The sequence below is a fragment of the Trichosurus vulpecula genome, chromosome 1 (assembly GCF_011100635.1).
Source record: "Trichosurus vulpecula isolate mTriVul1 chromosome 1, mTriVul1.pri, whole genome shotgun sequence".
NCBI classification, from domain to species: domain Eukaryota; kingdom Metazoa; phylum Chordata; class Mammalia; order Diprotodontia; family Phalangeridae; genus Trichosurus; species Trichosurus vulpecula.
The window spans coordinates 239,864,691-239,886,223 of record NC_050573.1 but is presented as its reverse complement, the minus strand read 5'-3'; the positions used below and the strand labels follow the sequence as shown (position 1 = coordinate 239,886,223).

Here is a 21,533-nt window from a genome sequence, read left to right as displayed (position 1 = left end):
CTAGCAGTTGTTGCAGGGGTAAAAAACCAACACAAGCCCAACAACAAGAACGCTGCCAGCATAGGTTCTTTTGATCTGCTTTACTAAGGGGTTAACAAGCTTACTTTAATTCAGCATACAAATATCACTCACTTAGTTCAGGGGAAAAAGCCAGCACCCTGAACTTCAGAGCAAATACAAACAAATTACAAACAGACCAAATACAATTCATAGTTACCAAGAAAACCAAGTCTGGACATCCGGGAAAGCTGGAGGGCTCTTAACTACAACTGCCCGGAGTCTCCACATCAGCGCGCCACCAACAGTGAGAGCCGCTTGTTAGCCCCTTAACATTGCTTTCCTTAGTAACGCAGATCAAAAGAACCTGTGCTTTTGCAGAATGCTGGTAGTGTGCTTGTTGTTGGGCTTGTATTGGTCTTTCACCCCCACCCGGATTGTTGAAACTGTGTAAGTATGTATATGCGTGTGTGTGTGTATACATATGTATGTGTATATACATATACACACATACATGCATACATGCACATACACACATACATACACACATACATATGTGTGTATATAATATGGACATATTATATATGTATATGTATGTATATATGTATATGTGTGTATATGTATATGTGTATATACATATATATACATGTATATGTATATATATGTATATATATGTGTATATATGTGTGTGTGTGTGTGTATATATATATATATATATATATACACACACACACACACTAGTACCAAACAGCCAATCTGAACAATGTAGCAGGCCTTAAGCTACAGTGGGAAAAACATCTCAGTCACTTCATTCACTTTCTAAAAAATATTCTATACATGTTATATGATCAAAACATGCAGGGGGAAAAACCTTTGTAAATATCAGCCAGTGTTCTTTAATATTCTTTGCTTGAAATTGGGCTCACTGTTACACACCAACCAAGGACACTGGTAGTTTCAAATGTTAGGAATGTGGAATAATTATTCCTCTTTGGGTAAATGAACTGATATGCTGAAAGGAGAAGTTTTTGCTCAAAGATACGTAAATGCTAGCTAGGATTAAGATGCAGTGAGACAAACAATTAGAGGCTTTAGTATTATATTTTACTTGCATCCTTATAGACTATATAAGCCTATATATTCTCTATACAGATTCCATAGATTCTCCATATAGATTTATATATTCTATATAGATCTATATTTATCTATCTACCACCAGTCTCATACCTCCAATTTCTTATCTACCTTACCTTAAACCCCCAATTCTTGATACTGGTTGTTCCTCAGGTAAGTGAACTTATATGTTTCTTCGAAGTTTAAAATATATGTATATTTGAGAAGCTATTTACCAAAATCTTTTCGGGCCCAATCATGTCTCTTATAAGTCTGCATCTACGAATATCATCTTCAAGATCAGCACCAACTTTTACTTTAAACCTAAAAAATAAATTTGGTTTTGAAATTTAGATCTGTCCACAAAACATGACAAAATCAGGAGAATTTTCTACAGAAATGATCCCATCTGCCTATAATTCACAGATATCAATTTCTCAACGATCTCCAGTTCTTTTCCAACACAACTCAAATGAATCACTTAGTGTTGACAAGCAGTAGCTACAAATTACTGGCTGGCCTAAGGAAATACTAGATAAATAGGATCTTTAGTACTGTCATCATTTATTTACTGCATCGACAAAGGAAATAAAATTGTTGGTAACTTGTAGACTAGCCAGACTGGAAGGGATGTTATTGCAGCCATATGATTTAAACTATAACATAAACTAACAAGTCGTATTGATACAATACTTAAGTACTCTACCTGACTTTTAGAGGCTTACAAATAAGTTGAGTCTATAAGTTCTGTAATCAAGAGCCCAAGGTAAACAAAAATGTGCATTCCAAAGTCTAACAACCTTTCTGTAATCAACCTACCAACAAACATTTATTAAAAGCTTACTCTGGGCCAGGCATTGTTGCTAAACAGTAGGGATACAGAGCCTGGAGGGGGGAAAGGAGGAAGGGAGGAAGACCAAATAGGAAGTATTGCATAGTAGAGATGAGAGGGCTTGAATTAAGCTGGTAGCTCTGAGAGTAGAGAAGAGCAGATATGAATGAGAGATGGTGTAGAGAGAGGAAATTTAAAAACTGATTGGATATATGGGATAAGAAAGAATGCAGCATTGGGGGTGACAATGAGGTTTCAAACCTGGGTAACGGGAAGTATGGTGGTGCCTTCAACAGTAACTGCGGAATTCAGAAGAGGAGTGGATTTTAGGGGAAATATGATTATTTCTGTTTTGGACATGTCAAGTTTGAGATGTCTATGGGACATCCATTTAAAAATATCCAATAAATTGTTGCTGATGTGAGACTAGAGCTTAGGACAGTGGCAAGAGCTAGACACATAGATCTAGGAATTCTTGGTATAGAGAGAGTAATTGAACTCATAGAAGCTGACAAGGTCACCAAGTGAGAGACTGTAGAGAAGAAAGAGAAAAGGAGCCAGAATAGAGCCTTACGATACACCCACATTTGGTGGGCATAATTTGGATGTTGAATGAGAAAGGGGAGTGAGAAAGAGTGATCAGGCAGGGAGGAAGAGAACCTGATTAGAGCAAGGTCACAAAAGCCTGTAAGGGAGAGATCGTCAAGGAGAAATGGGTAGTCAATGGTGTCACTGCATCAGAGATCAGAAAGAATGAGGGCAGAGGATGTTAGATTTGGCAATTGAGAAATCATTGGGACTTTGACGGCTTCAGCTGATTAATGGTGTAGGGAACCAATTGCAGGGAGTCAAGAAATGAAAGGAGAACAAGCGGAGCCACCAATTGAAGGGTCTCCCAATGTCTCAGATCTCAGCATTTCTTTCTGTTGTTTTCTAGGGAGAATCTTATTTTCATCCCTTGTGTCTGAGCCCCACATTTGTATATGACACTCAAAACTGTATTTTCTATCACTGACCTTTTCCATGACATGATCAGAGCAAAGACTGCTTTTTGGCCAACAGTAGCAGCTGTGCTATTTACAGAGGTTGATATTGTCTCCTCACGTGCCCTGGGCTCCAAGGGGGTCACCTTTCAGACTTAACTATCTCCAATCTTATCTTTCTGTGACTGTGATTTCCCCTGTGGTTCATAGGTCTGCTGTGTCCTCTATCAGTAAACAGAGAGCAGCTATTTAACAATCTTGGGATGTAATCTGCTAGATACTTGAAGATCATTCCTAACTCTCTTCTCAAACTTCTCTAGATTAACTAGTTACAATTCCCCCAAGTTTTCCTATTAAGTTCTTACTGATGCTTTAATTAAGGAGATAAGTAAATTGATAGCAACCTGTATACTCATACACATACAAAGAAAAAGCATTTGAGAATTTTAGATGATCACGAGGCCAATGTCAGTCAGGATTGTAGAGGTCATGTCATCCAACCTCCACTTTTAACAGAAAAGGGCCCAGAGGAAATGAGTGACATGTGAGATTCAAGAGAGAGAAAGGTGATCGCCGACAGGTCTTCCTGGCCATGGCTTTGGTGTAAAGCTTTAAATCATGAGTAGAAGTTCAACAAGGAAAAGAAAAGAAAGTCGAGGGCTTAGGGAAAGACATGGACTTAGAAAACTGGGGATGAGAGATGTTTGGGGATATGACAAACAGATCACTTTAGCTGCTGGGTCATAGGAGTTGAGGGGAGTAAACTGAGATAAGACTAGAGAAGTAGTTTCACCAGATTGGGATAGGCCTTACATGTTAATAATAATAATTAAGTAGACAAACAGGAAGTCATTATGACAAGCTTCTGTCTCTTGTACCTATAGGATGGTGCTCTGCATATTGAAGGCACTTGATAAATATGTGAGGAATGAATAAAAAACTGATTGGATCATGAGCCATAGGTCAAAGACGAGTCAAAAGTAACCCCAAAATTTCAAACATAGTTTGTGAGTTCTTAGGATGGGAATCAGTGATCACTATGAGCTAACACAGCTTCAGCAACATTAGGTTATGTCAACCAACTCTGAGCAACACAATGACCAACCACAATTTGAGAGAATTCAGAATGAAACATGTTGCCCACCTCCTGACAGAGAGGTGATAGACTCTGATTGAAATATTTGTTTTGGACATGGCCAATGTGGGAATTTGTGTTGCTCAACTATATGTGGTTTTGTTTTTCTTTCTTTTTCGATTTGAATGGGGAAGGGTGGGAGAGAACGAAGTCAGGTTTTTACTGTTTGAAAAAAATATAATTTAATTTAAAAAAATTTTTTTAAATAGGCTCTGTCAGACTAACTTCATTTCTTTTCTCTGATAGTTACAAGGGAAGGCCTGATTATTGTAGGTCAGAGAAATACTATACACATAGTAAAACTAAGATTTCAGCCAAGTAGTGACAAAGTCACTTACTCTAGCATTAAAGACAAAAGGGACAGATACGGGCAGATATGATGGGAGAGTTAGGTAGAACCAGGACTGGTGGAATAGCTGGACCCAAGGAGTAGTCATTCATAGGTCAACATTCATTTTGAAGGAGGGTTCTATCAGTGACTTTTCTGTCAGTCTCTTGGATGAAAGTATAGATGACACGCTTATCAAGTTGCAGGTGACCTGAACCTGGAAGGGAAAGCTAAAAGAATGCGATGACAATTGGAATCCAAAAAAAAATTCTGACAGGCTAAAATGATGGGCCAAGTCTAATTAAAATGAAATAGTAAAAAGTGTCAATTCCTACACTTGTGTTAAAAAAAAAGACCAACTGGACAAGTGCTGGATGGTAAGGAGTATGGTGGACAATGATTTCTACTGTACAAAAGATTTGATGGTTTCAGTGGACTGCAAGCTCAAAATAAGACAACAGTGTGATGAGGCAGCCAAAAAAGCTGATGCTATTTTAAACCATATTGAGAGCACAGTGTTTAGTTCTGGGCAGCCAACTCTCGATGAAGATATGAGCAGGGTACATAGAGGTTTGTTTTTTTTCCCTTTTGGTTAGCATCATGTGGTCTTTGTTAATTCACTTCTTCTCAGTTTGCTCCAAAGTCCAGGACATGGCATGACCTTTTAGGAAATAAGCAGGTGACCAATGGGGTCAGAAGGTATTAATTAGCAAGCCAGGAAGCATTATAGTTTTGGGCAAGAGGACTTATGTTACTCAGTTACTAACTGAATAGCTCACAAAGCTACTTTGAAATTCACTGTCCCTTCCTTTGCCTTGATTTAAAAAAAAAATTCCCAAGTTACATAAAATTAAGTACAAGGGACTGCCATAGTCTATACAATCACTTTCTTTCAGCATTTCAACAGATGAATTGATTTTAGAACAAAGGATATTCAGGTTATAGAGACCAGTTTCTTCAGTCTCAATCTCCACCTTTGAGAAAGGAAAATTACAGCCATCTCTTCATAAGAGAAGACTTTGCACACCCTGGGGAATCCACTTTAAAATCATGTATAACAGAGGCTTTGTTCTGTGCATTCCCAGATCACCCAGAATGGAGGCATTCCTATGGGAGATGCCAAGGACCTGCTTCTGAAAGAAGACAATTGGTGGGGGCTGGAGGTGATGGGGCAGAAAGACCGGACACCTTCCAGACCCAATAAAAGGTTACCAAAAAACCCTGGTGGAGGGGCAAAACGAAATATGCCCAACCCTGCAGGCAGTAGGGGCCAGGATAGTCACTGTTACCCATGAAATGACCTCTCTGTTTGAATGATTTTCGTCAGCCCTTAAATAAAACAGATTCACTTCTCAACAGTAAATGACTGAATACTTTTGAGCACTTATACAAAGAACAGGTATGGATGTTATGAGTAGATTCATAAGTGTTTATGCCTCCAGGCTCATGGCCCACTGGATACCATGATACTCATCAGAAATCCCATTCCAAATGCTATTGGCTTGTCTGGCAATATCCAGAGCTTGGCCACAGTTGTTCCTTCCCATTACAGAAATCATTTCAGGGCTGGCCTTGCCTAGTTATTCAAGTGCCTGAGCTGTGGGCAGACATGTAGGTCCAGGCTGATCTCTGTGAGTATACCCAACAGTTTCTTCTTGATGAGCTAGTTTCCAGCCAAGAGTACCCCAAACTACTTCCTATATGGGGTGCATTGCTGAGTTGTACGGAGATGGAATCCTACAGCACCCAGCGGCCCCACCCCTATGCAATGATACGTTCAGACATCCAAATGGTCCAGTAAGGCCAGAAATAAGGGGCAGCATGTTCTGTTTAGGTATTTCCACAATGACCATGAGGACCATGCCTGTGACCAAGGCTCACAGTGCAAACTTGCCCTCAATCTGAGAAGCTGACATGCCACACATCCTTGCATCTAACAGAAGTTCCTTACCCACCTATCTTCACACACAGCCCTGATCACAAACAAGTCAGCAACAGTGCATTGATGATCCAGGTATTGGAGCCATTCAGAGCGTAGGTCTTGCTGGCTCTCAGGTCAAAAGACTGTAGGCCAAAGATGAGGTCCTAGCACAGCCATATCCTTTAATGATGGGGCCTAGCATGGCCACTCCCCCAATCTCTGAAATGATCTCTGCTTCATTCTGCTCACCTAGGAGGACCCAGGCATCACCTTTTTCAGGAAATAGGCTTGTAAAGTATCTCAGGTTAGAATCTCATCTGGTATCAGTTGTGGTTCCAGCAACAGTGGGTCCTGCCAACTGAAGGTGAGAGAGGAAACTCAGGTTGTGGCCCAGGAAGCTCAGCCTCTCACCAAATCCAGGACTGGGCTATAGCCTTGGCAAAGGAACCAGGTGGAGAAATTCTTCAGTGCCATGAGAACAGCTGGCTGCCTTGGCTGCTCAGACCCCAGGATCCTGAGCAGAATTCTAGAGGCTTATGCAAATAATATTCCACAGTAGATTACATCATCACAGTCAATCAACTGGAAGGTATAGAAAATAGATCACCTTGTATACTATTTTTAACTTTAAAAAAAAAACATTTCACTTGATAAAGCAAAAGTACCTTATTAAAAGCCTCTTCTTTAATGAGGAATCTCTCATGCCTATGTCAAAATCCTAGAAGATCCTTTAAAAGATGTAACAATAGAAATAATTTTGTTCAAACAGGAAACACGCTAGTCACATGTGTTCATCACTATTCTGGAGGTCACAGTATCCATGAGAAGAAGATTTCCTGCAGATGGTGAAGTCTTCCAGATATTCCCTTTGGTAGGTGACACAACTTTCAAGCGTCTCAACTGTGTCAAGCTCTGGGACGCAACAGTGCCTTCAACATTAGTGACAGTCATTCAAAAATTCAACCTAGTTATCCACCCAGGAAAAACCAAGGGAACAAAAGTGCCTATTATCCATACTATAACATGTAGTTGGACAGGCAAACCCTAGAGTTGGCTCATTAGCACGTACATCTTGCAGTCAGTGCAGATGGGCAATGAAGTAGGTCCAGAACTGAATAGAAGGAGAGTTATTTGGATTACTCTGGAGTAAATTTGCAGAAGTTTTAAGGACCCCCAAGTTTCTCTCTGAAATATAACGCTATCTTTTTAACAGCAAAAGGTTTTCCAATGATAGTGTGCAGTGATAAATGATGGAATACCATTAACAAAATAATTACAGGGGCTGGTTACCCAAGAGTACTCAGTGCACAGGATGAGAAGCTACCACTGGAGGGAGTACCCTTAAACCACAACATCACAAATAAAATGAAGCGGCTGCAATACTGCTGATGCAAACTGAAGGAAGAAAAGCCAGAGGAATAGGTTATAGTATCATATCAAGATTATTGAATGAATAATTTTGAAGGCTGATAAGTGATAAATAAAATGAACAGAACGAGAAGTTTACACAATAACAACACTGTAAAGAAAGTTGTAAAAATTAAGATCAACAACAACCATCTGTGAATCCAGAGGACTAGTGCTGATGAAATATGCTCCCTATCCATCTCCTGACAGAGGAACAACGGATTTAGGGTGCAGAACAAGATATCACACACACACACACACACACACACACACACACACACACGCACACACGCACACACGCACACGCACACACATGCACACACACGCGCGCACACACACACACACATGTTGTTGTTCAGTTGTTTCAGTTGCATCTGGCTCTTCAGGACCCCATTTGGAGTTTTCTTGGTAAAGATCCTAAAGGGGTTTACCATTTCCTTCTCCAGCTCATTTTACAGACGAGGAAGCTGGGACAAATAGGGTTAAGTGACTCACCCAGGGTGACACAACTTTTAAGCGTCTGAGGCCAGATTTGAATTCAGGTTTTCCTGATTTCAGGCCTGGCACTGTATCCACTGTACCACTTAGCTGCATGCATGTTTGTGCAACACACATGTAGATAGTCTATGAGGGAATTTGTTTTGCTTCATTATGTATCTTTTTACCAAGAATTTGTTTTTCTTTTTTTTTTCCAGTAGATTAAGGAAATGGGAGGAGTAGTAAACAGATATTTGTTAATTAAAAAGAGAGTTTGGAGATGCTACAGGTATGGAATGTTGCATGTACTTTCAGAGTAGGCCACTGTATTGTTAGTTTTGCTTAATCGATTTATTCTGTTACAAGAGAGCTCTCACAGGGTGTGACACAATCTGGAAATGTTTGCAGTGTGAAAACAAAACATCAATAAAACTTACAAAAGAGACTGATTCTAACCACCTTTCCACTGACTGAAATTAGGAAGCTCTTATTTGGTGTTACTCAAATCCTTGTTGGAGACAATCCTCCTGAGAGTTATCTCACACTCACGGAATTCCAAAACAGTAGGAGTGTTTTGAGGAATGTGCTTGGTTTTTAACTATCAGTACTCAGGCTTCTGACAGACTTCTTTTGCTCCTTACTAGTGAAGAGTTAAGTCCACTATTACTCTGAAACAACATACCTTGTCCAGCCCTCCTTGAGCGCTTCACTGCATAACTGAGGAGAAAAGAGACATATTTCTGGTGTTATACATTGACTGTGGTGTTACATATTGACCAATGAAATACTCTACAGCTAGGAAATATTTATTCATGTGGCTGTCCTGGCTCTAATAAATATCTAAGTCATTTCTTTTCTGGATATAACATACTTTGTGCTTGTGGCTTACGGCAGAGGAGTATAGTACATTTTGTTTAAACTCTGGTTGCTTGGCTAAATAAAGTAATTTTTCATGTTTATGGATTCCCCTTTGATCCTAATCTCTTCATAGGTAGCATTCTATTAGTCATTGAAACATTCTTAGAAGGGAAAAAAAATTCATTAATACCTCTCTTTTATAGAAGGGGATTCTATATCATACATAGCCCTGTTAAATATATGATATATAAAAATGAAATCCCAAATGCTTAAGTCTTTTGGGATCTACCTGCATTAAACATATCCTTGACAGGATAGAGATGGCATGATCTGAAAGCTAAACTTTTTTAATAGTGGGGAGTACACTGCTGTCCAGCTTCACATAAGAATCCATGTATAAAATACAACTTGAGAGGCCTCCGTGTGTGTATTATTTTTCCAAGAGTAGATGTACTCTTTGAAATGATTATCAAGTTCCAAAATGATTATGAAAAGTAGACAACCCAGTAGCCCACATCTAGACAGCAGAAGGTACACTGGTTCTGGCTTCAGAGGATTTGGGTTCAAATCTCACCTCTGATGCTTGCTACCTATGACATCTTAGGCAAATCCCTTAGCCTCCCTGGGCTTTAATTTCTTCTTTTGTAAAAACAGGGGGTTGGACTAGATATCCTGAGAACTTTTCTGGCTCTAGATCTATGATCATATGATCTGCCAGGCAGCTAGCTTTAGTGATTCTTCCTCATGAAATATCCAAAGTACAAACCTGCTTTAACTGCTGGTCAGAGTAACCCAGCCAGGCACAGGAAGTAGTATACGCAGGGTAGCCACCCTCCAACATCTGTTTTTCTGTAAAGACACAATTCTTCAAGTGGGCATCTGTCATTGCCTAGGGGGCAATTCTGCTAGAAATACTTACAGCCTACTTTCCATAATTCATGTAAATCCCAAACACTTGCTAAAGGACACACGTTTTCCTTATTAATACTTTTCCCTAAACGTACCACAGCTTCTACCTACCTAGCAATAAGAGACTGCCATTTTGGCTGATATGACCCCCATGTCACAAGTAGAATTCATAATCTCTTCAGTTCAAACCAACAGCAAACATTTAGTAAGTACCTACTATGTGGTAGGCATTGTACTCAGCACAAGGGATATAAAAAAAAATTAGTTCTTGCCCTCAAGGAGCTTACTTTCTAAAGTGTAAATAGGGTGGTACCAGAAAGGACCAAGTCTCTTTTTCAATGTTTCAACTCCCTGGAATCTTCTAGAGCTGGGGTTCTTAACCAAGGATTCATTTCAGGGGATCTATGAACTTGCATGGGCAAGAAAAAAAAGATACCTTTATCTTTACTAATGCTGAATTAAAATTTAGCATTTCCCTCAGTTGTATAGTTTATTTTGTGCATTTAAAGACACTATTCTGAGAAGGGGTCCATAGCCTTCACCAGACTGCCAAAAGAACCCAGGACACAAACACAGGTGAAAAAGCCCAGCTCTTGTCTTCTAGGTTGTTTTCTAGATGTCCACTGCCTCAGGGAGGGCAGTCCTATCTCATTTTGCTTCATCCCAAAGCTGGCCATAATTCAACAATTACTGAAGTGAATATGGATCTAAATAGATACAAGTACACATATACATATATACATGAAATATTGAGAGGCACAGTGGGTACAAAGCTGGCCTTGGAGTACTCTAAGCAGCTCTCTAAGACTCTAAGTCACAAAGAAAGTGGCTATCTGCATTAGTAGAGGAAATTTCTTCATCTGGGAATTTCCCATACCAGTGAAACCACAGGCCCAAACCCAACCCCTGTGCCTAAAATACATTCTTTATTCCTTTCATGTAGGCTTCTGCCTAAAGGCTTCATTGCGAAGTGACGGAGCTATTCAGTGTGATAAAATATACCCCAAGGCAGGTAACATTCTTCTTTGGAATAGAAAGTTTACCCTAACAACTAACATTAGAAAAACAAAGCAAAATTTCTCTCAACGTACCTCTTTCCTTTTTGCCAACGCTTCCCTTCTGCAGTATTTCTGAAAATATAACATCACTGATTACCCATCCTTTCAGACAACATGGAGTTGTTCTACTCTGTTTACACAACAAAAATGCTGCCAAATGCATCTTCTAAATGACTTACCATAGGCTTCCTCTTCAGTTAAGGCATCTGTGATGTACCTGAAATCTATGCAGGATAACAGCTGCTTGGGGTCCTGGTAGTACAAAGGTAAAGTGGGAAAAAGCAAATAGGAAAAGGAAAATGTGCACCCTGATTAAATACAAATGCCAATAATGTTTGTTAGACTGTGTTGACACAAAAATGTGGCTGGGCCTGCTCCTCTAAATGAAGGTACCTTCGGAGGTGATGTTGACTTGATTAGACTGCTAAGATTTTATTTCATCAGCTACTGGCCTAATCCCATGTCCCTTCTCATGACTCCTCTCTGCTTCTGCCGTTGCCCCCAAAAGGTTATTCTGAGACAAAACTGTGAAGCACAACTTAGTACAGCCAGACTTTATTTCCTCAGACATAGCTCCATACTCTGGTCCTCTTTCACCCTCCCTTCTCCCTTTCTCACTGTCACTGAAATCTGCTTCCAGCTATCTGTTGTTTGGGAAAGCATAAAATAAATCCATTCACACTGAGGTATAAATGGCTGATGTTTCAGTGTATTATCCCTCTTGAGGGTGTTTATATTTTAGGAGGGGACTTCCATTTTCATACTTTTATTAAGTCTCCATCTGTACTTGCCACTAAAAAAAAATATACCATCTTGCTATATAAAATGCTGCTATTCTCTTTCAGATTGTTAGAAAAAAAATTTTTAAAGACCTCTTTCTCCTCAAAACTTGGTTTATTATATTATTCAACTCAAATAAAACCCCATATTGTCAAGCCAATAGATGATGCTACTAAGGGAGAAATTCACAGAACTGATAAAACTGATAAAAACCAGGAGCCCTTCCCCAATTTGCATCCCTGCAAATTCCAGTCCTTTACAACCACAAAGAGAGCTGCTATAAACATTTTAGAACATATAGGTTATTTTTCTTTTCCCCCAATCATCTCTGGAAATAGACCTAAGCAGTGGTATTGCCATTCCTACGGGCTGGGCAGAGGTGAAGCTCATAGCAGATGTTCCACTATTTTGCCTACACCCCATCAATTATAGGCATGCACAGAGACCACTGAAAAAACATCCAAGAATCCTTTAGGACAGACCAACATTGTTCTTATCTTTCATTTTGTCCACATTCTTCCTCCTCAGCAGTCAAGTGGCCCACAGAAGGAAAAGGGCTAAGACACAATCTTCCCAGTCAGGCATCACAGTGATCTCCAAATCCTGTTCTAGGCCATTTATCCTTGGAATCAATGTGAATGGTTGAGCACAGATGTTCATACTTTTAATACCAGCATACCAGAAGAAGCTTAGGTTTTAAATAGACTTTTTGCTTCGTGATTGTAGGGACATTGAGCCAGTTACTCTACTTATTATAAGACACAGCAACTGTGCCAACTCTGCTGATGCCCTGTTCCAATATGCCATGGTGCATGAAGACAGCCTCAGGTTTTGAAGGCTTATACAAGCTTCAGCAGCTCCTACCCAGCTGGAAAGGCTTCTAGTAGAGGACCAGAGACATGCGTTGCTGCAGATCAACCTCGCTAAGCTGAGAGAGGCTCATCACCAGGGTGAGTTGTTCAGTTACAGAAAATCTCCAAGGCCATCTCTGAAGCTGTCTGGTTGGGAGAGGGAGTATGCCTACGCTGACAAAATTACGACTCCCGCGAGCACTGAAGAAAGCAACTGAGCCGCAATGATACAATGAGTATAATTTAAAAGCATTTTCTTACCATGTCAACAAGTAATTTCCAAAGGGGCTGTTAAAAAAAAAAAGACATTTATTAAACTTACGTGCAAAAGTAGCCCAACAAACACCCACACCACTTTTTTTTTCTGATAGAAAATGTGTCAGCCCCAAACTGATTCCATGTGACAAATATCTATACTATCCCTAGGGCCTTCTGTTTTCTCCTACACCTTTCCTATCTCCTCCTCTACTTGGTCCTTTTCTTTCTGTATTCCTTTCATTTCCCCATCCTTCCTCACACCTTTGAGGGAAACAAACCAATTCTCAGTGTCTCTGAATCACAGAAAACCTATCCCTACCCACCCTTCTTCCTCACCAAAAAACAGTTTTAGGAAAGTACTATCAACCTTTTCTCATACATTATTCATATTCAAAAGCAAAATACCAATGCCCAGTAAATGCTAATCATAATAATGAAAGAGATAATCCAACTAAGCTTAATTTTAAGAAAATTCTACCACTTACCTTTCCCTCCTGCTTGGCCCATAAGTCCCACAAGGCGTTCAAAACAGCTGCTGTAGCCAAATGCACAACGCCTTTCTCTGGACCAATCTATTGGGAGACAAAACACAGCACAAATATTTGGAGATTATGAAGACGGGTGTCCCAAAAGTCTTAGTGAAGTATTGAACTATTAAAGCTTAAAATTGCACTAAGACTTTTGGGACACCCTGTATTTCCAGGTTCCCTGAGAGTCACAAAGTTAAAAAACTAAATAAACATCCATAAGGGACTTGATGACGAGTCTGTTCTTTCTTAGCTTGCAGTTAAAAATGGAAATTCCACACTGAGGAGTAAACTGAGGGACATTTTCTATCATCATGCTGCTACTAAGTGTCCAAAGTAGGATTAAAGAGCAAGTCTTTTCTGTTTCGAGTCCAGACCTCTTCCTATAACACCATGCTGAGAGCTTCACAGTCTCATGGCTAGTTTACAGTAGAACTATGACACACTGTCTTTCACAGTCCTAGCCCACGGCTCTTTCCCCTATAGCCTATTTCTTGTTTTGGGTATATTGCAGAAGTTGGTCTCCCTACCAAAAGTCTCTCGCCACTGCAGTCCATTCTAAAGTGATCTTCCTAAAGAACAGGTCTGATCACACCCTCCCCCTATCCCCACTCAAGGAACTTCAGTGGCTCCCTATCACTTCTAGAAACAAACACTGTAAAAAAATCTTATTTAACATTCAAAGTTCTTCATGACTTTCCCTCACTCCCACACCTTTCCAGTCTTCTTACATGTTACATCCCGACCCATGTACTCTTTGATCCAGCGACACAAGCCTGACATTCTAATAGAAGAGACAACATGCAAACAAATATGTACAAACAAGCTATATACAGGATAAAATAAGAAACAATAGAGGGGAAGTACTGGAATTAAGAGAGGTTGGGAAAGCTTCCTATGGGAGGTGGGATTTTAGTTGGGGCTTAAAGGAAGCCAGGGAGGTCGGTAGCTAGAATGGAGGGAAGACGAAGACAACCTAAGTGAACTGCTGGGAATTTGCAAGACAGCACGGGTCTATTTATACAACAGTTGGCTTGTTTCAAGCAGGCATATCTACAGTGAAAGTAATGGAGAATCCTGTTCATCATCACCATTAGCAATCAGCAGCAACATTTATATAGCGCTTTACGGCTAAAATATCTTTTTCAAAAAGAAGGGTCTTATGAAAGTCACATTTCTGGCACGCTGTTTCTGGGTGCAATACCAAACTCCTCCCAAAGCCTTCCTTTATATAGGGGGCAGAAATTGGACTTTTAGCCTCACTCCATTCTGCATCTGCTGCTCCGTCTGGTTTCAACTCCATAGAACAAGATGCCTCCTGCACCAGGTACCCCTGGTGTCACATCTCCTTCCGCTATCGCCCCCACCCCTACTTTCTGGACTCCTTTTGTGCATTGTCTCCTGTTAAACTGTGAGCTCCTTGAGAGCAGGTGCTGTCTTTCTTTTTATTAATTGTATCCCAGCACTTAGCACAGTGCCTGGCACATAGTAAGCGCTCTAAAAATGTTTACTGGATTGGATTAATAAACCCATGGACCTGGAGTCAGAAAGACTCATCTTTCTGAGTTCAAATCTGGCCTCAGACACTTATTAGATATGTGAGCAATTCACTTAACCCTTTTTGCCTCAGTTTCCTCACCTGTAAAATAAGTTGGAGAAGGAAATGGCAAACTGCTCTAGTATCTTTGCTAAGAAAACCCCAAATGGGGTCACACAGAGTAAGACATGGCTGAAATGATTGAATAATAACAATAAACCCATAACTGGATAGTGGGCTTTTTTTCAAATAAGGCATACGGAAGAAATAATAAAAATAGCTGGCATTTACATAGCACTTTAAGTGTGGCAAAGGGCTTCTTACAAATATCTCATTTTATCCTCACAACAACCCCAAGAGGTAAGTGCTATCTATTATGCTCTCTATTTTATAGATAAGGCAACTAAGGCAGAAGTTAAGTGACCCTGCCCAGGGTTAGACCTTCAGCTGAATTTGAACTCAGTCATTCCTCAGGTCCAAAGCTCTAGCATCTGTTCCTTCTAGCTGCCTCTAACAAAGTTATTACATAAGTTCGGATTTAATGTGAAGGCATAACTATATACAGTGCCACCCCACCCCCCATTTCCAAACACCACTCCTAAAAAGTTGCTCCACTGCCTTGTTTGTGTCTTTTAGCAGCACCAGGCACTAGAAGGAGCCTGGGACTCAGCTCTGATCCTTCCTAACCTGTGTGGCTTTAGTCACATAACCTCTCTAGGACTGGACCTTGTTCTGTTTTCATCTGTAAAAATGAAAGGCTTGTACTAGACAGCATCTCTTTCTGTGATAAAGTCTATGATACATATTTTCCTTTTAGTGGCTTTTGGGTTTTGTTTCCAACCTGGCTATGACATCCACATGCTCAAAGAATCCCCTGGTTCTAGTTTGGACTAATTTCCCTAAAACACTGGGATTAGATAAGCATGGGATGATGGAATGTCCTCTTCCAGGATCGCCCTGAGCTCCCAGTGTGGGTCAGGTCAATCAATATTGCTTATTCAGGGAACAGAATCCTATCAGCTATCTTCAAAAATACCTTGTTTAAACCCCTAAAATCCTAATTTGTCTCCATCATAGATGTTTTCCTCTGTAGAAGTTTTTCCACTGTGAGGCATGCTTGATATTTTTATGATAGTTGCTTATGTTCATTGCATACCTCAGATTTTCTTTGCTAAACCATGAGTCATATTGACATTCTATAAAATAAGCATCTTACCCATCTGAGCTGTCCATCACTAGTGAGCTGCCTGTAGAATCCTCTGAAGTCTCTGACAATATCTCCAAGGTCTTTATTAAGCACATGATGGGAAAGTGCATTTACAGCACAGACAACTGTAAAACACAAGCATTTGGTTTTTGGTTTTGCTTTTTCTTCATAGTAAGCCAATCTATTGAGAAAAAAATTTCAACAATTCGACAACTTAAAACCAATCTGCGTATTATGTAAAATATTTTGAACTTTAAAAAGAATCCCCAAATAGATATTTTCCAATTATAATAAATTAATAACTCACAAATATTATGCCCTTTAATATGTGTGATGTTGTAGGTAATTTCTGGTAGAGAAAATGAAAGTCCTGATTGGACTTAAAGCAGGAAATAAGGCCCTGAAAGTTTAAATTGTGATGCTTTTATTTTCCTTTTTATATTTGTTGTTGATCAGTCATGTCCAACTCTCTGTGAGCCTACTTGGAGTTTTCTTGGCAGAGATACTGCAGTGGTTTGCCATTTCCTTCTCTAGCTTATTTTACAGAAAAGGAAACTGAGGCAAATAGGGTTAAATGACTTGCCCTGGGTTGCACAGCTAATAAATGTCTGAGGCCAGATTTGAACTCTGGTCTTCTGGATGCCAGGCCTGCTATTCTATCCACTGAGCCATCTAGCTGTCCTTTTGTATTTGACCAAAGATCAGATCTAGAGTTAAATGTCACCTGTTCAGAGTAACTGGGGGAAAGGGGGGTTTGAATGACAGAAAATTGTTTTAACATTCAACCTTCCTTTTGAGTACACGAATACTTGCTATCAAAGTGTTTCTATATCTAGAATCAGAACCACTTTTTACTGATGAAAAAAGATTACTTTATTGCTATGTCAAGTAATAATAATAATATAGTTATTATATTTGTAAAGTACTTTCCTCACAGAAATCCAGCGGCATAGATAGTCCAGGTTGCTTAAGGTTCCCTGGACTTGGAGTTGAGAAGACCAGTGTTCAAACCCACCCTGTCTCATACTTAATGAGAAAGGTGAGCCTGGGGTCATTATCAGAGCCTTTCTAAGAATCACTTAATCTTTCTAACCTTCAGTTTTCTGATCTATAAAATGGGTATAACCATACCTCACTGGACACTGCGAGGATCAAATGAGGTAACGTATGTAAAGTGTTTGGCAAACTTTGAAGCACTATGCAAAGGCTAGTTATTACTATTATTGGTATTATCAGTGACTCGGGGAGGTTCAGTCATTTGTATATCATCATAAATCAGTGTGGTACAGTGGAAGGAATGCCGAGAACAGTGAGAAGGAAACGTAGTGTTTGTTCCTCAATGGTTAATAACTAATTATGGCATTCTCTTCAAAAGGAATTTACGTCCTTGTATATAAAAGGAATTTAAAGACAATAGCTGTAAGTTATGGTATGTTACACTGTAATCTACATTAAACTTTGGGGTCCTTGATTTGGCTCGATACTATGCATCATTGACCATACGTTGATCAGCAGGTCACGTGGTAATGAGAAAACACAAGAGTACCCTCACAATATCCTGGATGCTGCGATATACATTGACTACATAACTGCATTTTTCTACTGTATTCTGCAATTAGACCAATGAAGGACATGGATTTTAATTACTGAAATTGTGATGCTTGGACCCAAAAAACCACAGCAATTTGATGTTTGGGGACTATAGCAACGATATACTATAATACATATGGGGGTATGGAATGGGAACCACGATCATTTCACAACATCTTGATGGCCTAAAAATGTGAAAATCCTCCAGTCATCTGGTGGCCTAATAGTGGAAAGTAAGGAGTGGAATGGTCTCGTCCACTGTTGTCCTGGGACAAGAGACACATGTAGTCTTGTTTAAACAGTGACCTCAAGTTTTAAACAGTGTTTAAAACAGTGACCTGATGTTTTGTCTAAAAGGATCTCTTTCACAAATGTAAAACTTGCCGTGTCTCCCACCCTTGAACAGGGAATATTTTCTTATTCTGATAAACCCTACTAGATGCATGACAAATGTCCTCCCGAAAGCTCCCCTCTTCTCCCTTGAATGGGTCCTGCTTTCTCTCCTTATCACTCTCCTGTAGAAGGTGTTATTTGTCTATCCCATGATGCTGCAGAATGCTGCTGACTGGCTATGTACTCTAAGCAGAACTGAAAAGTGATAAAGACTAAATCTGTGCTTGTAGGAAGTCAAAGCTGCTGTCAGTGGCATGCTCATCAATCTCTTTGCTTTCATTTTGGCCTCCTATTTTTGACCCACACTCACCAGTATGCCATCGATGGGTATGCTGTTCCTAAGAGGTTGAGAAAATTCCCTGACAAGATATAGCTAGGTCCCAGTTAGTTAGAATAATGAATCCCATGAAGTGGTCCTATAATTCAAATTCACATTGTGAATTTTTATAATGGGATGGAACCAATGACCAATTTACCAATTTACACAATTATACAACTTTGAATAGTGAAAATCTGACTACATGGATTCGTTATTTTCACTAATCAGGACCTAGCTGTATTCTACTAAAGTCCTACTCCAAATGCTTCATCATGATATGGAGAACCCTGGGTTCTTGAAGATTATCCTAGCAGAGTGCTGGCCCTGGCAGGTCCAACCAACCTAGAGAGGCTTGGAATATGGGCCCTGGGACATATGGTTAAAAAATATTGTTTAAGGATCAGGCTGGATAAGTTTGGGGAGGCTCAGCAAAAAGTTGGTCTCAGGATGATGGATTTTTTGGTCACATTAACTCTCCAAGGCCGTCGTAGAGGGAGTACTCACAAAAATGAAAGTACAGATCCTTAAAGTATTAAAGTATACTTTGTATGCATATGATGTACAGACACACGTATGTTAACCCATGAATGGCTGGGAACATTGTTCTAACACTCCTGTGGTATCTCCACTGAGCATGTGGAGCTGCTCCCTGCTGTTCCCAGCCTCAGCTGAGTGCTGCTCTGGTAGCTAGTGGGGGAAAAAATCTGTCTTTTTACATATCCATATTTTAAAAAGTTCTAATTGAACTAGGGAAAAGTACAACATTTTCCCCTCTTTTCTGAATCATGTGGTTATAGAAATACTAAGTAAGCTGAGTGAAGTAACTTTAAATATTCAAAAAAACCCAATGGTCATGTTTTACCTCGAATGTATATGAAGTCTCATCAGTATAACACATTTAATGAGACCACTATGAGTCACTTGACCTGCGTGGTGCTATTCAAATGTGTTCTGGCACGTTGTGGCCTTAGGAAGGCAGAAACACTGGCTTTACTATGAAACAATGCATTTATTTAAAAAGGGCTATGAAGAAAAAAAAATCTGATTTTGCCCCTCTTGGCCCAGAAGGCAAGTAGGAAAATTGGGGGTAGAGGTTGGGAGGTGTTCTTCAAGGACTCAAACTTAGGAGCTAGAGGCATGTGACCCAAGTTGGGGTTCTATCTTAAAACCTTAAGCTAATGGGCAACATTAGGTGAAGGCTAACCTGTCTGGCCATGTTCAGAGAGAGGTCTCGGTTAAATCCCCAAACAAGTTTTTAGCCTCCTCTCACAAAGAATGAAGGGAAATCAGCAAAGTATCTGAACTGAGTAGTCCAAAGCCTTGGTTATCTACCTCACAGGTAATGGTTCCAAAGGCCAGACACGAAGCTACGAAATTGTCACCATCTTTCGTGAGCTCAGTCTTAATCTTTGTGGACTTGTCTGTATTTTTCTCAACACCGGCTATAACAAAAAGGCTTTGTAGTTGTTAAAGAGGCTCAACTTACATCAGAGGACAGGTCTAGGAACATGTGGAAGCTAGTTCATTTTAAGACATATCTTATCAGGGTTGTTTTGATGAAAATCTCTTGTAAACAGCCAAGAGTCATACAAACATAATTAGCAGTGTGATCAGCAGTCTTGTTTCTCACTCCTAGTGCCTATGCCTAATGAATAAATGGCGTAACTTCAAGGGCAGAGCCATAGGTCAAAGGGCTTAGTGATAGAAGGTGCCTTAGAGAACATGTTATCCACACTGAGGCTCCTAGAGATAAGGTGATTTGTTTGGGATCACACAGGTAACAAGCATCAGAGCTGGCATTTGAACTTTGCTCCTCCTGACTTCAAATCCAATGTTCCTTTTACCATACCATGCTGCCTAAGTCCCTATGACCTCTGCCTGCCCCAAACCTTGTCATCTTTGACTTTAAGAGTCCACCCTGTATTTGAATAGATAAACCCTTCACAACATATCCAACAAACACATGGTCAGCTACCCTTTGTCTGAAGGAGCCTACTGCCTCCTGAGGCAGCCTATTCCATTCTGGGAAACTTCTGATCATTAGGAGATCCTTCCCGATGTCAAGCTGAAATTGGACTCTGTGGCTTACACCCATTATCACTCTTATTTCTGCCTTCTGGGGTCAAACGTAACATGTGCAATCCCTCTTTTACAAGATAGCCATTCAAATACTTGAAGACAGCTATCATATCTCTTCCCCTCCTTTCCTTCTCAGCACCTAGCTATCATCAGCTAATCCTTGTACGGAAGATTCTCTAGGCAGCTAGGCAGAGTGCTAGGGCCTGGAGTCAGCAAGACCTGAGTTCAAATCTGGCTTCAGATACTTACTAGCTATGTGACCCTGGGCAAGCCACTTAAGCCTGTTTGGCTCAGTTTCCTCATCTGTAAAATGAGCTGGAAAAGGAAATGGCAAAGCATTACAGTATCTTTACCAAGAAAACCCCAAACAGAGTTGGACACAATTTAAAAAAATGATTGAACAACAATCCTCTGGATGCACTCCAGCTTATTGACATCTTTCCTAGCATGTGATGCTCAGAAATGAACATAATACTCTATATGTGGTCTGACCAGGGTAAATACAAAGCAGAACCATTACCTCCCTACTGCTGGACACCACATCTCTCTGAGCTTTTTTGGCTATCATCCATGTCATTCACAGTAAGTTTACAATCCCCTAAAACCCTAAGAGCTACTTCAGATGAACTACTGATTAGACACAGTTTGCTTTCTCTCATTTTTGTGAAACTGATTTTTTTGAATGCAAGTATATTCAATTTCATCTTGGTAGATTCAGCCAACTCTAGCTTGGTGAAACTTTTTCTGGATCCCATCATTCAATGTGTTAGCTTTCCCCCATATCTAATTTAATAAATATGCCATTTATGCTTCATCTACCAGGGGTGGGGAACCTGCAGCCAGGAGGCCGCACCCCTGAACCATTGCTAAAAAATATGAAATACAACAAAGTCTCAAGAATAGATCCTTGTAGAGATCTCCTTTCAAGCTGACGTTGAATGCTTAAGGACGGCTTCCTGAGTCCAACTATTCCA

At 40.0% G+C, this 21,533-nt stretch overlaps 1 protein-coding gene across 1 annotated transcript in view; it reads right to left on the bottom strand.

Moving 5' to 3' along the window:
* ENOSF1 (enolase superfamily member 1) overlaps positions 1 to 21,533 on the bottom strand; it is a 55,196-nt gene that overhangs the window by 12,718 nt on the left and 20,945 nt on the right. Inside the window, exons 3-10 of the mRNA XM_036753391.1 lie at positions 16,188 to 16,303; positions 13,393 to 13,479; positions 12,911 to 12,937; positions 11,198 to 11,270; positions 11,052 to 11,090; positions 9,818 to 9,900; positions 8,876 to 8,910; positions 1,347 to 1,434 (exon numbers count right to left, since the gene is read on the bottom strand). Of these exons, the coding sequence (XP_036609286.1) occupies positions 1,347 to 1,434; positions 8,876 to 8,910; positions 9,818 to 9,900; positions 11,052 to 11,090; positions 11,198 to 11,270; positions 12,911 to 12,937; positions 13,393 to 13,479; positions 16,188 to 16,303 (548 nt within the window). The remainder of the gene's footprint in view (positions 1 to 1,346; positions 1,435 to 8,875; positions 8,911 to 9,817; positions 9,901 to 11,051; positions 11,091 to 11,197; positions 11,271 to 12,910; positions 12,938 to 13,392; positions 13,480 to 16,187; positions 16,304 to 21,533) is intronic.